Source organism: Podarcis filfolensis (genome assembly GCF_964270895.1).
Source record: "Podarcis filfolensis genome assembly, chromosome: 3".
In the NCBI taxonomy this organism is placed as follows: domain Eukaryota; kingdom Metazoa; phylum Chordata; class Lepidosauria; order Squamata; family Lacertidae; genus Podarcis; species Podarcis filfolensis.
Window position 1 is genome coordinate 10,567,683 of NC_139606.1, and position 17,427 is coordinate 10,585,109.

Sequence of the window (17,427 nt, forward strand, 5' to 3'; positions counted from 1 at the left end):
TTCTTCTCTAGTGAAATGCAGGAAAAGCCAAGTAGTGTGAGAAATTCAGTAGAAACCAAATAAATGAGTAACTGTCAAAAGGACAGAACTATTAAAAGTATAAATCCTGCATACCCAGCTGTGAAATATAATACAATATAGCAAACTCTGTTAAATGCTTGAAATAAAAGACAAAATGCAATGTAATCTCAAACTGTTTAATGAATACAACTGTTGAAAAAGTGAAGTACTTTCATACAGCACCCTGAAATGAACTTGACTAGAAATACAGAAAATATGTCAGAGATAAAAATCACATTCATCTACAGTCTAGTCACACCAGTTCCACACTCTGTTCCACGAACAGCAGCTTCAGCTCCTTTGCCCAAACAGCTTCCCAATTTACTTTCAATGAACTAAATAGCAGATAATCTCTCTCTACTAAAATGAGGTGGGCTGCTTATTTAGTGAAAGAACACACGCAAACTCTTTGGTTCAGGATCAATTCTCCCCACACCACACATATCTAACAACAGGCTTTTCTGTATAAAATTAAATTGTGTAAGGGAAACACTTACCTTTGAGGTGCGCTGGAGCTGATCTCCTACGTAAGTTTTACGGAACTGATCCAAAAACCAGAGTATGGCAAGTTCCACTTTCTCGTTGCTAGAGCGTGGTAACTGGGCATCCATCAAAGAAATTAGCTGAAAGACTCTGAAATCAGTAAAAGAAAGAAAGAAAGAAACATGTATAAAGTTGTTGGGTTTTAAACCTCATATTCAAAATGATTCACAGCCATTAAAATCTAAACACATCTTCAGTTGAATCAAACTGTGTTCTTTTTGATCAAGCAGACACCTCTGCTAACAGAAGAGGACAGTCATTTTTACCAATTTCCCTGTTCTGAATTTGAGTTTACACAATACAAAGGTAAAGGTAAAGGTACCCCTGCCCGTTCGGGCCAGTCTTGCCAGACTCTAGGGTTGTGCGCTCATCTCACTCCAGAGGCCGGGGGCCAGCGCTGTCTGCAGACACTTCCAGGTCACGTGGCCAGCATGACAAGCTGCATCTGGCGAGCCAGCGCAGCATACGGAACGCCGTTTACCTTCCCGCTGGTAAGCGGTCCCTATTTATCTACTTGCACCCGAGGGTGCTTTCGAACTGCTAGGTTGGCAGGCGCTGGGACCGAGCAACGGGAGCGCACCCCGCCGTGGGGATTCGAACCACCGACCTGGCGATCGGCAAGTCCTAGGCGCTGAGGTTTTACCCACAGCGCCACCCGCGTCCCTAGTTTACACAACACACAAGCAGCCAAAGTGCTGACTAGGATATGAGTATCATTGTAGAGCCAATAGGAACCAACCCTGTCAGTTTGTTGTTTCATGTATCTCTTGTTACGATTTTGTTTTGGAAACTCTTTTCTGCGTGGTATTATTTGTTGCATAGCATTATTTTCAACTCATTGCCCTTTTTAACTGTATGTTATTTAAATGCTCCTGGTTTGTGGTTTTAATTATGTACAGAGTGATTTGATGGAACAGGGGAGATGAATAGAGATGTCCCTATAACAGCAGTTTCAGGTAGGGAGAGGTAGGGTGATTGTGCTCAGTCCCCTAAAGGACCAGGTTCACAGTTTGGGTGTGTTTTCTGTTCCAACACTGAGTAGCTTCTCTGGCTCAAAGCAGCTTCAGTCAGCTCCAGCTAATAAACCTATACATGTACCTGGATGAGGATAGCTTATCTAATTATCCAGGCTTTGGTAACCTGCCACTTAAGACTATTACAGTGTATTATATATGGGGCTGCCTTTAAAAACAATCCACAAACTGCAATTGTTTCAAAACAGGGACCCAAAACTTTGAACTGGGGTGAGGCATTATGCCAGTGCTTTATTAATTGCATTGACTCCCAGTCCGTTTACAGGCCCAATTTATAATGCTGTTTTTAACCCATAAAGCCTTAAATGGCTTGAGACTATGTTAGCTGAAAGATCACCTCCTCCTGTGCAAGCCTATCCAAATTTTAAGATCCTCTTCAAAGGCTCTGCTCCAGGAGTCTCATCAAGTGAAGTTGGGAGTAGGTGATACCAAGGAGGGGGCCTCAGGACTGCAGCTGCAGAATTGCTTCCCTAGAGCAGCTCACATGGGGTCTAGGTAAAGGGACCCCTGACCATTAGGTCCAGTCGCGAACGACTCTGGGGTTGTGGCGCTCATCTCGCTTTACTGGCCGAGGGAGCCGGCGTACAGCTTCCAGGTCATGTGGCCAGCATGACTAAGCCACTTCTGGCAAACCAGAGCAGCACACGGAAATGCCGTTTACCTTCCCGCTGGAGGGGTACCTATTTATCTACTTGCACTGTGACATGCTTTCGAACTGCTAGGTTGGCAGGAGCAGGGGCCAAGCAACGGGAGCTCACCCCGTCACGGGGATTTGAACCGCCGACCTTCTGATCCGCAAGCCCTAGGCTCTGTGGTTTAGACCACAGCGCCACCCGCGTTCCTTTTTCACATGGGGTCTACTCTACGGTATTTTCAGCAGCAGGCGAAGACCTATTTTTTTCACCCAGGCTTTCTGATTCAGTTTGGACTGTAAAATGTGTTCTGCTGTCTGTGCTGCACATACTTTTTTGCTGTCTTTTATCACTTATCGTTCATTTTAATTATTGTATATTGCATTTTTAATATTGTTTTGTTTGCTAGCCATCTAAAAAATATGTATTGATTGGTGGGGGAAATATGTATATTCATGTGTTGGGGTGTGTGTGTGTGTTTATGAAGTTTTGTGTATGTGCAGAAGCTCCCAGTAAATATTAGAACACGCTAGAGCAGGCTTCCTCAACCTCGGCCCTCCAGATGTTTTGAGACTACAATTTCCATCATCCCTGACCACTGGTCCTACTAGCTAGGGCTCATGGGAGTTGTAGGCCAAAAACATCTGGAAGACCGAGGTTGAGGAAGCCTGCGCAAGAACTTTCTAGAGAGCCTGTAACTTTCCATTCTGCTCTGAGCACGCAACAGGTATTTTCGAACTGTGTGTGTCATCTGAAGTGCCAAGGCCACTGGGAAGAGTGTATCTGCTGCCCAGTGAGCAGTTATTCTCTTTTTCTCTCATTTTTCTACAGACTTCTAGTTCCTTGCTTTTATTTTTTGCATTTTATGTTCGTGTGGTGTAATTTTTTTATGTTGGAACTGGATTTTGCTCGACAAAGAGCTGAACTGTGCCTTGCCAGGGATCTGGCAAAGAACTGTTTATGTCTTAGTAAACTTTCTACTAATGATTTTTCCTGTGCCTGGTGTCTTTCTGGGATGCATGCAATCGCCAAAGTTCCACCACTCTGCTAATCAATCAATGGCTAGGCAGTGTCCCAGGACTTAGGGCGCTGGATCCTGACAATATATGGAATGGTGCCTGTATGTATGTACAGTGGTACCTTGGTTTACAAACTTAATCCATTCCGGAAGTCTGTTCTTAAACCAAAGCGTTCTTAAACCAAGGCATGCTTTCCCATAGCAGCAGGGGACTCTATTTACAAATGGAACACACTCAACAAGAAGCGAAACATGTTCTTATTCCAAGGCAAAGTTCACAAACCAAAACACCTACTTTTGGGTTTGCAGCGTTCTTAATCCAAGTTGTTCATAAACTAAACTGTTCTTAAACCAAGGTACCACTGTATATGTATGATGATATGTGTGTCTATCACACTGTGAAACAGTGTGTGTATGAATACCTGTGTCCAAAGGACATAAAGTCAACAATAGTTAGAGCAGAGGTGGGCAACCAAGGATTTTCTCTACACATGGTCGCAATGCACTTCTTTGAGACCCAGTCAGTTTGTGCTCAACCTATGATCCATATCTTGTCCTGACAATAAGATCCTGTAATCCACGATCTCTAGGCTGAGAAAGTGTTCTGCGTAGGAAAATACACACAGAGGGCAAACAAATGGTTGCTTCTCTTGCCAATTAGGAGAACCCTTTTCTCCTTAATCTTGTTTTCCACACAGAGAACGTCCAGAAGGATCAGATTACCTTCCATGAAAGAAGAACCTGCCTGTTTTAGTTTAGCACTGAGGACCTATGCCCACAAACTCAACTCGTTTACTACACTGAAAAGCATGCACTCTGCAGGGACAGTCAGGTGACTGTGATGTAAGACAGAGGTGCTATCCAATGCTGTCAAATGCCAATTCAGATTCCAAGCCAATACAGGTGAAACTCAAAAAATTAGAATATTGTGGAAAAGTTCCTTTCTTTCACTAATTCAACTTAAAAGGTGAAACTAATATATGAGATCAACTCATGACATGCAAAGCGAGATCTGCTTCTACGTCTCAGAGGTCCAATCCTGCTCCATTTGCAATCCTTGTTTTGCTGATTTCCTTGAATATTCTAATTTTCTGAGATGGTTAATTTGGGTTTTCATCAGTTGTACGCCATGATCAACGCAAGGCTTGACATATCTCGCTTTGCATGTCACAAGTCTATCTCATATATTAGTTTCCCCTTTCAAGTTGAATTAGTGATAGAAAGGAACTTTCCCACGATATTCTAATTTTTTGAGTTTCACCTGTATGCTGTTTTGAAAGTCATTCTACGTTCATCAAATCTGAAAACACAGAGGGGTAAACAGGACTATTGCCCATAGCAATTTTCTTTCACAAAACATGTCTTTTTTTAAAAAAAAAATTGAGGGTAATGATGCACACTTACCGACAAGATAATTCACCATCCATAGCATCATGTTCATCAGTACTGGTATAAGTTAATCTTCCTCCTACAACAGTTCCAACAAGATATACAAGCCATGCCAAGCGTCCTAGCATGGTAGGGATGGGGGGAGAGAGAGACAGAGAGAGAGAGAGAGAGAGAGAGAGAGAGAGAGAGAGAGAATTTACAGCATCTGATCCAAACATATTGCAGGCTGTTCTAGTAAATGCTAATGTTTATTGATAAATTGTTGAATTTCTGTCTAATTCTTTGGAGCCACTTGATGATTCTTGTAATAAACTCATAAATGCTTATATTTTAGGGCATGCTATTGTGTATCACATTTTACCAGGAAGAGGGAAATGAGGATGAGACTTGGGAGTTTACCAAAACCACTTGGTTAGCCTTGAAATCTATTCATAAAATCTTCTAAAATGTTAAGAACTGCTAGCAAACATCAACATTCCCTAAGTTTCTGATATGTATCATAACACAGCTGAGGAAGTAATTCCAGAATTAAGACCGAATTTTGCTGATATAAACCATACTTTGATATAGTCATCCCAAGTACTATAATGTCCATTTTTATGACAGCATTCTGACTAATGGTCCAATATAGCAGGTTTAAAAAAACACACTGCAGACCTAGATTCTGTTCAAGTCGGCCCTTGACTATGGGAGGGGAAAGGCCTTCACAGCTCTAGTAAGCGATCTTCACTGCAAATCAACAAAAAGAATATCTCTTTCCTCATCCTGGGTAGACTTCTCTGCAGTTTTTGACACTATTCTTTGGGACCTTCTTGAACATCTGGCAAGTATCCAAGAGGTCATTCCAATGGTCACTTTTTTTGCCTTTGAAATAACAGGGGAACCAGGAATACTCCTAGATCTAAAGGTAAAGGTAAAGGTAAAGGGACCCCTGACCATTAGGTCCAGTCGTGGCCGACTCTGGGGTTGCGGCGCTCATCTCGCTTTATTGGCCGAGGGAGCCGGTGTACAGCTTCCAGGTCATGTGACCAGCATGACTAAGCCGCTTCTGGCAAACCAGAGCAGCGCACGGAAACGCTGTTTACCTTACCGCTGGAGTGGTACCTATTTATCTACTTGCACTTTGACGTGCTTTCGAACTGCTAGGTTGGCAGGAGCTGGGACAGCAACGGGAGCTCACCCCGTCGCGGGGATTCAAACCGCCGACCTTCTGATCAGCAAGTCCTAGGCTCTGTGGTTTACCCACAGCGCCACCCGCGTCCCTACTCCTAGATCTAGCTGTCTTTATTGGCTTAAGAGTCTTCAATGATGTGGAGTGCCTTTTGCCAGTTTTATCTGGTTTGCCAGCTACAGGCATTCTTGAACAGTGACAGCCTGGCCACAGTAATTCATGCTCTAATAACTTCTCATATAGATTACTACAATGTGCTCTACGTAGGCCTGTCTTTCAGAAAGACTCTGTAACAGCAGCTAATATAGAATGCCGCAGCAAGGTTACTGAGTTGATCAGCCACCCAGAGCCACATATCACCTGTTCTGAAGGAGTGGCTGCCATCATGTACTGTTGACAATTTATAAAACTCTGATGATTTGGGACCTAAATACTTGAAAGAGCCTCTTTCTATATCGTCCTGCAGTGATGCAACAATAAAGGCCTTCTTGGTGGTGACACCCCAGCTGTGAAATGTCCTCGCTGCTGAAATTTTAGCTGGTACCTACTCTCTTTTCATCCTAATGCCAGCTTAAAGCATGTCTGTTTACTCAAGCCATTGGAAATAATTAATGTTCAACTTTGGATTTCGAGGCATGTCTCTACAATTTTATGACCAACTGAAATTTGATCTGTTCTCATGTTCAGTTACTGGATTGTGGCTTTAAAAAAAGAAAATTTTATTGTTCCCCACTCTAAAATATTAGGATGCCGGGTGGGCTATAAATAGATGAACAGTGATCACTGCAGACACCATCCCTTCTTTATGGGATCTATTGCAAGGAGTGAAAACATGATCATTTTTCTATCCCCCATCCCCCGTTGGTTTGATCTGATTTGTTATAATCTCAATAGCTTAAAGTGATAACTATTTTAAAATAAACTGACCAAGTTCTGCTCCTCATTTGCTATCTATTTGGTTGCTGCCATTAATGCAGGTTCTGTAATCAAATGCTTATTGCAAATACAAAATCAGTATTTTAAAAGTACTATTTCACAATTTTAAGGCCAGCACCACCATGTCTGAAAGCTGGAATATTGGCAAATCTGAAGCACAGAAAACCGTTAAATGGATTGATAGCCTCCTCAACATTTAAGATTAAACTCTAAACTACTCCCATCAGCACATGGAGTATTCTGTTAATGATCCTGAGTTAGTCCCTATGCACAGAAAATAGAATTCATTTTCCATCACAATTCTCTATGCTTACTTCCTCTATTCAAAACACTCAGTATTGCTGCTTTTCCAGCTGCTTAAGGAGAATATTTTTTTCCTTACCAAAATAATTATTGCTGTAATAATCTGTAATTATGTTTTATAACAGCAATAATCCCAAAGAAATCAGTCATTACCATAGATCACAAGTAATCGTTAACTACTGTTAATGACCCATTTCTTGGGGATTATTGTTTTAGTAAACCACGACTGCATCACAATCGATACAGAGACCAAGACAATATAATAAAATGAGGTCTTAATATTGTATTAACTTATTTTGTAACATTAAAAACCATTAAACATCTAAATTAAAGTGTGCATAACTAGAGGAGGTAACATTTATTGTTCTGTGCTAACAGAAAATGTTTAGTCCACAGAAAAGATATTGAATATTATATAAAGAGAAATACAAATTTAAAATAATGCCAACGTTTTCTTTGGTGGTGGTGGGCAGATTCAAACGCTTTGACCTACAGAGGTTTTCTGAGAATAGCATCTAACCACTTTCATCATATGTACTGACACACAACTTGGGGTACAAAAATATTAATGGAGTCATTAATTTTCTTATAGCACTGAGTATCATCTTCAAAAGAGGCATCCTCCGTTTTAATCCTTAACAACCCCATCTTGCTTCATGAGTATTAAAAACTATTTGCATAAATTATGTCAAGAGTCCTTACAACAACCCTGTAAAATAAGTCAGAGTTGTTACTCTGGTATTACATATGGAACGGGGAAGTACCAAGGCCGAGATAGTTGGTAATGTAAGGCCACTTAGTGATTATAATTATGTATGCTTAAACAAGGGATGCGGGTGGCACTGTTGTCTAAACCACAGAGCCTAGGGCTTGCCGATCAGAAGGTCGGCAGTTCAAATCCCCGCGACAAGGGGAGCTCCCGTTGCTTGGTCCCTGCTCCTGTCAACCTAGCAGTTCAAAAGCACGTCAAAGTGCAAGTAGATAAATAGGGAAGGATAAATAGGGAAGGTTACCTTCCAGCGGGAAGGTAAACGGCGTTTCCGTGCACTGCTCTGGTTTGCCAGAAGTGGCTTAGTCATGCTAGCCACATGACCCGGAAGCTGTACGCCGGCTCCCTGGGCCAATAAAGTGAGATGAGCGTCGCAACCCCAGAGTCGGCCACGACTGGACCTAATGGTCAGGGGTCCGTTACCTATGCTTAAACACAACTGCATAACGACCAGTTGGAAAGCCAACAATAATAATTTCTAGCCCAGAGACCAAAAGATCTAGCTTCTGAAAAGGGTCATTTTCATCCCACCAAACTTTAATTCTTTGAGTGTCTCAGCAAGCATGCTGATAGCAGCGATCCAGCAGGCTATATACACCTCAACTTTCAAAAATAGTTTTGACAAATTCCCTCACCTAAAACAAAGGAACTCCTGCCAACTTAGCAGTTCGAAAGCACGTCAAAGTGCTAGTAGATAAATAGGTACCACTCCGGTGGGAAGGTAAACGGCGTTTCCGTGCACTGCTCTGGTTCGCCAGAAGCGGCTAAGTCATGCTGGCCACATGACCCGGAAGCTATACGCCGGCTCCCTTGGCCACTAAAGAGAGATGAGCGCCGCAACCCCAGAGTTGGTCACGACTGGACCTAATGGTCAGGGGTCCCTTTACCTTTACCTTTAAGACAAAGGAAAAGCAGCAGCAGCAGCAAACATCAAACCCCACTGATCAGGTTCCTCCCTGCCCACATTAATCTATCACTCGGCAGAAGCCATTTCATCAGGCTCAGCAGAAAAATCAGTAGAAGAAAAAGGAGCACTCAGTCAGCTCTCTTGAAAGGCCGGGCCCAAGTGGCTCCTCTCTCTCTCTGGACTGTTTCCATTCCAGCCATTCATTGTAAGAGCTACAATGCAACTGAACTGGTGCTCAAGTTTTTCCTCTTCCTACTCTTTTTTAAAAAAACCCCACTCTCTTGTGTCATGCCTTTTATATTTGTTTTTATTTATCTTATTTAAACTGCTCAAGAAGTCTTTTCGGCTGAACAACAGGGTAAAATCTGCTACTCAGGAGCCCTCCGAAAGTCCCCATCATTCCTGATGACTGGCCATGCTGACTGGGGTTACCAAGAGACCAACAAGGCAGGTTAGCCCGCCCTGCTTTGTGTTTTCTCATAGTATTTTTCCTGTCTGTGCCAGCAAAGTTGTTCAGGAGATGAAAGCAAATGTACCAGACAGGCAAACTTTCAGACAACGTAAATACTAACCTTCCTGAATTGAGATCGCCAAGGGATTTCTACTAGAAGACTGCAACAGCTTCTGATAGCTTTGTGCATTTTGGTCAAATAGCTGTACAAGAAGAGCGCAAGTCTTTTCATATTCACATCTGCTAACTGTACACAGTTGCTCCAGCTGCTGAAAAACTGTGGCTGTATCATCCAAGGGATCATCCAAGCCATCTCTAGAATACATACAAATAGGAAAGTCATTCTGGGCAATGTAAAATGCAAGCATTTTGGCTTACGTATAAGGTTGCAATCCTATACCTTGAATACAACAGGTCTTACTTCAGCATAGACATGTATGGATGGCTCTGAATAGCTCTGTATTACTCTGTATTAGCTACAAGCTGGAAAAAGCTTCTCAGGAGAGCTCCTTCAAAACATACGTGCCAAAGCCAAAAAATGAAAGATTATAGAGCTACAATGATCTATTATCTTAGGCATGCAACATAGGAAATAGCCCAATCTTTGACTGGACCCAGTTGAATTCAGCAGCACCTTTCTCCTCACAATTTTGTATAATCAATACTGTTATCGTAACACAAGAAGAATATACATGACAAAGACAGTATGCTATCAAATTGGAAACACTACAGCAGTACTCGTGGAGAAGACTACTTCATGTTGTTACCTTATAACCATGGGGACAGATTCCAATCTAGAAGTAATATATGCCTTTGTGATCTCAGGTGCATATGTATCCAAGAGATGGGGTTCTGATGACTTCACAAAAGGCACCGAGGCAACCATTCTCTGCCAAAGGGTTAGCAAATAATGAACGCTGTTTGGTGCGAATTCCCAATGCTACGAAGAAACAAAATGAGATTTTCATTAAAGTAGGTTTTAGCCCAATGTGAGCAATTACAAACATTGTAATCTATACTATCACCGTTATTTACTATTTCTGTTCATGCCTCAATTAGAACCAAAGCCCCAAAATGTTATGTAAAACTGCAAAAACATATGCTCCCCAAAGTTGATGCTCTCAGAGCAAGGCTATTGGAACATGTAAAAGCATCAGTTTTAATGAGTTGATCATCATGCAAGGTATGCACTTTAAAAAATCCTCCTTCTTATTAAGTAGATCACAGAACAGTTCTACCATTGTCTTACCTGTAAACTAGTAATAGTGAAACTGGCTATCAGTCTAATAACTTCTGGGTAATCTTTCACAACTACTAATTCTCCCAGTTGATAATTAGTCTTCAGTCGAGCCAAAAATCGACAGAATTCATGATAGTTACCAGGATCCGATAAACCCTAAATTGCACACCAACACAGAAGATTGTAATTAGTAAAGCAATCGTCTAATGGCAGAAATGCATGCTTTGAAAACATATTATTATATATATTATATATTATTTTGGACAAGGTGGGCCATTCCAGAATGATCTGCATGTCCTGAAGAGGATCCTGAAAGATTAAGAAGGGCACTGAAAGCTGTGTTACAAGTGGCATATTCAGAAAAATGAACATTATTATTATAAGAAGAAAAATCAGTAGAGCTGAGGCCCATGCGTTAGGTGACCAGATACGGAGTTACAGCAGTGGAGCAGCTAGCTGTCTCTTTGGAATCATTAATATAAAGTTTGTGTGCATGCAAGTGCCAACTGATGTTAAAGCAAAACGAGAATAGATTCTGCCATTCATGTTTCAACTGCTTGGTGTTGTTGTTTAGTCGTTTAGTCGTGTCCAGCTCTTCGTGGCCCCATGGACCAGAGCACGCCAGGCACTCCTGTCTTCCACTGCCTCAAACTCATGTTAGTAGCTTTGAGAACACTGTCCAACCATCTTGTCCTCGGTCGTCCCCTTGTCCTTGTGCCCTCAGTCTTTCCCAACATCAGGATCTTTTCCAGGGAGTCCTCTCTTCTCATGAGGTGGCCAAAGTATTGGAGCCTCAGCTTCAGGATCTGTCCTTCCAGTGAGCACTCAGGGCTGATTTCCTTAAAAATTGATAAGTTTGATCTTCTTGAGGTCCATGGGACTCTCAAGAGTCTCCTCCAGCTACTATCACACAAAATGTTTCAAGTTTAATGTCCTTGGGAAAAAAGCTGTTTTTAAAATATAGTGATGTAAGCAACTTGGCTGTCTCTTGTTAATTGTTGCTGAGCACCATTTGGTTGAGCAGAATGGGGACTTTCTCCCATGCCCTCAGCCAGCTCTATTAGTACCCTGATTCAGGCACACTAGGAGTACAGCGAGGTCTCACAACCTGTGGCAGAAGAAAGCCAAGCTTGTTGCGACACCTTTCTGATTCTTTAGTTATTTATAGGGATTTCTATACTGCTTAACATATAAAATACCAGAGCAATAATACAACTCTCATCATGTGGAGGTCAGACATGGTATTTGCAGATTCACGCTTTTTTGCTTGACTGAGATGTAGCTAAAGAGAGAGCCCTTGCCTGTGGTTCCTTTGCTTTCATTTACCCTACTAGGTTATCATCATCTGAAGCTCTTCTTTGTGTGCTCCCCTCCATGAGAGATCCAGACGGCAGAAACACAAGAATGGGCCTTTTCTGCAGTGGCTCTCCAATTGTGGAAAGCACTCCCCAGGGAGCCTCACCTGGCACCTTCATCACAGTATCAGTCTCAAACTTTATTTCAGTCACAGACCAGCATAAGATAAAGCATATGTTACGAAAAAGGAGCAATGCTGAGTTCTCCAGATGGCTGGAAAGCCAAACAGGATGTTGATGTTTTGGGACTGTACCGTGGGAACAAAGGACAGTCTATTCTGTGCACTGAGCACCGGATATTAGCTCAGAGTGTCACATGACCCTGTACTGGAAGTACATGGGAGGAGTTATTCTCTCTCTGCTGTTGATGTAAAGAGAGTGCAGACACGTTTTCTCTGTACTGCTGGAAGGGCAGAAATAAAGGCATGTAAATACATTTCTGTCTGTCTCTTCTCCCCTCCCTGGGAACGAGGGGGGGGAGGAATGGTGTGTTCTTCTCACGTTTGAGGAGGATCGCCGGGATCTCGCCTTGTCTTGCCGGGAGTCGCTGACGGGGGAGATCAACAAGGAATCCAAGCCGGGCACCTGGAGAGTGGCCAGTTCCTCTGACTAAGGCTTGAATTCCGACAGCATATACAGTGGTACCTCAGGTTAAGTACTTAATTCGTTCCGGAGGTCCGTACTTAACCTGAAACTGTTCTTAACCTGAAGCACCACTTTAGCTAATGGGGCCTCCTGCTGCTGCCGTGCCGCCGGAGCACAATTTCTGTTCTCATCCTGAAGCAAAGTTCTTATCCCGAGGTACTATTTCTGGGTTAGCGGAGTCTGTAACCTGAAGCGTATGTAACCTGAAGCATATGTAACCCGAGGTACCACTGTAGATAAACTGAACACATAAGACTTAAAACAGGTAAGGAATAAAAACTAGTAATTAAAAGGTGATTATATCATACATACTTAGAAAGATAGAAACAGGGACAAACAGTTAAAAGTGACTGTAAGGGATGGGGGGTATTGTTTCTGTTTGTTACTATGTTCTGTGTATTTGTATTTTTATATTGTAAGCCTCCCTGTGGTACTTAGATGAAGGGCAGTATAAGAATTTAATAAATTAAATAAATGAATATTCCACATAGTTATAAGCAGCTGTGTTTTTCAAATAAACAACAGTGTATTTTCAAACACAGTTGCAGAAACTAAACAAAACAGCAACATCACTGCTCGGAAATATTTTTAAAGCTGCCTTTTTCTTCTAGAAAAGACAGCACAGGTACAAAGCTAAGTCTGGTGAAAAAATGAACCATGCAGACAACACTTGGAGCTGATGGGCCACCATACTTATCCCAACCCTCATGTCTTCCCCAAAAGCTAGCAACACCACAGGAGCTATTTGCTGAGTAATTGGCATGTTTCCCTCACCAATGGTTTGTATGAAGTTGTCATACAGGAAACTCTATAACATTTGTCACTGTGCATCAAGCACAGAAGCATTTCCTATTGCTCCTTTTTAACCCAGAAGGTAGAGGATATTTGTATGGCAGCTTATGTGCCACACGTGATGCCCCCTATTTTCCCCTTCCTTCCCCAGCTTATTATCCCAAACAAACAGGAAGATAACAGCTTCATCCACAATTTAAATTAGCAGCAAGACATATTTTTAAAAGTGGACATCTTATACTCAGAACTGAGGAAAAAACTGACAAATGTATACCTGAGGATTTTCAAGTATTCTTTTTACTCCTTTGATCAAGTTACCAAGATATTTGGCACGTTCTGGGTTGCTAAATAAGGATCTCCTTGTAGAAGCAAACTGAACTAAACAAGAAAGTGCCTAGAAAGAAAACAAGGATTTAATAATTTTATTCATTAGCAAGCTACAACCATTCCTTTTTGGACTAATGGCTACCAGAAGCATCAAACACCTTACTGCTATACCAGTCAGGTTTCTTCTAGCTTAGAAAAGTCTATATATTCATGTTGGGCCAACAGCTACAGTAGTCAAACAGTGTCTATATTTAAAACACAGAAAGCTGTCATCAGTGTTTAAGCGCCATTAAAAACAATGCTAAATAAACTGATTCAAATACACGTATCTGTATGTACACAATCTCTACAACGGACACAATTGAGGTAGCTACTGCTTCTGGTATGATCATATCCTAACAGAACACTAGCCAGGCAACACGGTGTTGATACTGTGCCCTGTTGCAAGGGCATGTGCTGTGACACAGTTAACCAGAAGAGCGCAGTCACTTATGCTGTATTGTGACAATGTAAGAATGTCATAGCAACTCTGGCAATACAAGGCCAAAACGTAGTGGGAAAAGGGGCATGGTAGGGGAAGCATGGAAAAGTGGCCCATTTTGTTAGAATTCTACCCACCATTCCACAATTTGGGGATTATCGCTGGAGCAACTCATGTATGACAGAAGTTAATATTTGAGGCTATTTATAGAGTGACATCTAAAATTATGCATTATATGGAGGGAGAGATTTCTCTTCTCTCACAGACTACTAGAATCTGGGGTCACTGAAAGAAGCTGACGGAAACTTCAGGGCAGACACAGGGCACAGTCAACCTATTCACTTCCGCAGGATGCAACAACAGCCACAACATCAGCTTTAAAAGGGGGTTAGACCAAATTGTGGCTAATAGTCATGATGGCTATTTAATAACTCCAGCATCAGAGACGATAGGGCTCTGAATGATAGTTTCTGCAAAGCACATGCAGAAGAGTGAGCCGCCCCAAGATCTTTGGATGAAGGGCAGTACACAAATTTAATAAACAAACAAAGAGTGCTACTGCAACATCTAAGGACAGAGAGGCCCATGGAATTGCACCGGGAAATGCAAGGCCAAAATAAACCCACACATTTAAGCAAGGCATGTGCTTTCTGCACGTTTTTACTGTCTGTGGGCAAATACATAATTGATGGTGGGCTGAGCATTTGCTGTGGACTGTGGGAGAGGCTGCAGTTACATTTATAAATATACTGTTGATTTGCTGCTGATTAGCAGATAAGTCCTGTTGCTTCCAATTGCAATTGTGTGTGCTCCCCCTCTTCTGAACTGTACCACAGAAACCCTTTTGGAGCATATAAACAGGAGTGAAATCTAAGGCGATACAAGGGGCAATTCTGGTATGACATATTCATTAAACATGTACTAATGTCCGAACAGCTTCTCAGAAATCACTTTCTTTTACCATTGGAAAAACATACTTACTAACTGAGACAGCATTGATGGGAGGGAATGATACAGATCAAAAAAGAGATCCAAGGTTTCTGGCTCCAGGAAGACTGAGAAGGGAAAGGTAAAATTATGAAATGGACAAATCCCTGCGTTACAAAGAAAATAACTTTCCCAAGTTCCACTCCTCTTTTTAAAAATGGTAAGAAATATAACCGTTTAGCATTTGGTCTACACTGGCAAAAAGAAAAAGAAAAAAGCAGGCCATATAAATCATAGCCCAAACTGTTGGGACTCCTGCAGAAAATGAAATCTGCTAAGGTAAGCCCACAATTTATGTGCATTTAACATGTGCACATTCAGCTTTATGTCACAAAATAAAAATTAAAAAAGGGCAGAAAGGAGGCAGGATTACAGGAAAAATGACGTTGACAATCCCACCCACTATTGAACCCAATGGGTTTTGACTACACGTGGTTTTGGGTTTTGGCGTGATCCCTGGAATGTAACCCCCGTGTAATTTGCAGGCTTACTGTAACTGGACAACCCAGGTTTTTTTTCCTAAATGCTCTCTACTTCAAGAGTACAATCCAAATTATACTAGTGCTATGTCAAATATTCACCAGTACACATTTTCACATAAAATGGGTGTCTGGGGTAGGGTGGGGATGTTTTCCAAGCTCCCTCCCAATATTTTATACTTGTTCACCGATAATGTTAACCACTGTCAAGTGATGCTCCAATCCATGTTCTGTCCCCTTTAACTGCCTCACCTTGCTGCTGAACTGAGATCCCAGCCAACTGGGGACAATGTCTGGTCATGTTTACATCACAATGCCATGGAGCCAATCTAAATACAGCTGCATGAGAATGTCACAAAGCCAATTAAAGCTAGGGCAAGAAACAATGTGCAGGAAGCTGTGCTGCAACACACTTTCACCTGTTTGCATACTCTCCTTTGTGTGTGTCCCCTCCCAAAAAAAAACCACAAAACCACCACAGAGGAAAGGGGAATAAAAAGGATGTGAACCTGCCACTGCTTAAGATCAGCACTAAATTCTACTCTTGCTATTTCAGTATTCCTTCTTTTGACTCAGCCTCTCCTTGTGACTGTCAAGCACAGGAGAAGCAGGACAATACAGCTTGGCTCCCGAACGCTGCAAACCCGGAAGTAAGTGTTCCAGTTTGCGGATGCTTTTCGCAAGCCGAACATCTGACACGGTGTCCGCTTGAGTGTAGGAAGCTCCTGCAGCCAATCGGAAGCCGTACCTTGGTTTTCGAAAGGTTTCGGGAGTCAAATGGACTCCTAAAACGGATTAAGTTCGAGAACCAAGGTACCACTGTAAACCAAACCATAGCCCTGTTCCCCGTTTCATTGGTTGTCAGAGTTACGTTTAGGAAAGAGTGAATATACATAAAGTTCTTGTTCACAGCCTATGCCAGGTTTTAGCATACCCCTGAAAACCAACAGTTTTTGTTTCATGACCCGAATAGGCTTTCTTTTAACACAATGAAACAGTGCCATTTGCCATTTTAACATTATGTATGCTTACTGTTTTTTAAAAATGTCCCACAAAATACACAAATATTACAGGTATATAGAACTCTGCTTAGAAAAGTTCCTTTTTAACTAAAAGCTCTTTTCAAACAGTAGGGAAGGGAAAACATTCAAGGAACAAACTTTGGCAATATATACACAAAAGGAGAACAGGCATCTCAGTCTTTACTACTGCCCCTCCAAAGTGAAAGGCTGACATTTTTAAAAAGCTGTTCAGCATAAAGCACAGCAGCTGTAAGGTAGGGAGACCCACATAATATAGTTTGCACATACTTCTTAAGTACATTATCTAACCGAAGCTTTCTAATGGACCAATGAAGCAGGACTGCAGCAACAATGTACGCTATTTAAAAGCTTCCAGAGTAGGCAAAATGGATGTACTAGAGAGAAAAGAAAGATTGCACTCTGCAGACTGTTGTTGCTGTATACACGTTGCCCATTTTAACTTTCATTAACTTCTCTTCCGCTAGAGAATTATTCACTTAAAGCAGTTTTCACCACTAAGGATGGGTTCAATGAAACATTCTATTTAGATAGGGAAGGACTGGGAGCAATATCACTGTTAGTTGGGCATGGATTCACCCGCACTTTTTCAAGAGAATATTTGCAAAATAGCAATTATAGAAGAACAGCTAGATGGACAATGGGAGGGAAGGGTATTAAGGGGAATATTCAGGAGGGAAAGAATAAGAAAAGGTGAAGGAAAAAGGAATGAGGGGATTTTTGTGACTGCTGCCCCTTGGCACTTCCTCAAAATTCCAAATGTACCCACTGACCAAAAATGGTTGGGGATCCCTGTTTTTAGGGCATATTATAGTTTATATTATCATGGAACTCCATAGTACAGTGGTACCTCGGGTTAAGAACTTAA

General features: G+C 41.8%; 2 protein-coding genes and 1 long non-coding RNA gene across 6 annotated transcripts in view; 1 reads left to right on the forward strand and 2 right to left on the reverse strand.

The window, feature by feature from the left end:
- FERMT1 (FERM domain containing kindlin 1) overlaps window positions 1-17,427 on the reverse strand; it is a 637,654-nt gene that overhangs the window by 184,498 nt on the left and 435,729 nt on the right. The gene's annotated exons all lie outside the window — the stretch shown is intronic.
- RANBP17 (RAN binding protein 17) overlaps window positions 1-17,427 on the reverse strand; it is a 182,175-nt gene that overhangs the window by 146,844 nt on the left and 17,904 nt on the right. For all 4 annotated transcript variants that reach the window (XM_083606421.1, XM_083606422.1, XM_083606420.1 and 1 more), the window contains exons 8-14: window positions 15,035-15,108; window positions 13,520-13,639; window positions 10,463-10,609; window positions 9,981-10,153; window positions 9,335-9,528; window positions 4,692-4,797; window positions 558-693 (exon numbers count right to left, since the gene is read on the reverse strand). In XM_083606421.1, coding sequence (XP_083462547.1) covers window positions 558-693; window positions 4,692-4,797; window positions 9,335-9,528; window positions 9,981-10,153; window positions 10,463-10,609; window positions 13,520-13,639; window positions 15,035-15,108 — 950 coding nt within the window. The remainder of the gene's footprint in view (window positions 1-557; window positions 694-4,691; window positions 4,798-9,334; window positions 9,529-9,980; window positions 10,154-10,462; window positions 10,610-13,519; window positions 13,640-15,034; window positions 15,109-17,427) is intronic.
- On the forward strand, window positions 10,112-11,006 carry LOC310759552. Its single transcript, XR_014546405.1, has 3 exons — window positions 10,112-10,185; window positions 10,273-10,396; window positions 10,722-11,006. It is a non-coding gene; the product is annotated as an uncharacterized lncRNA (long non-coding RNA).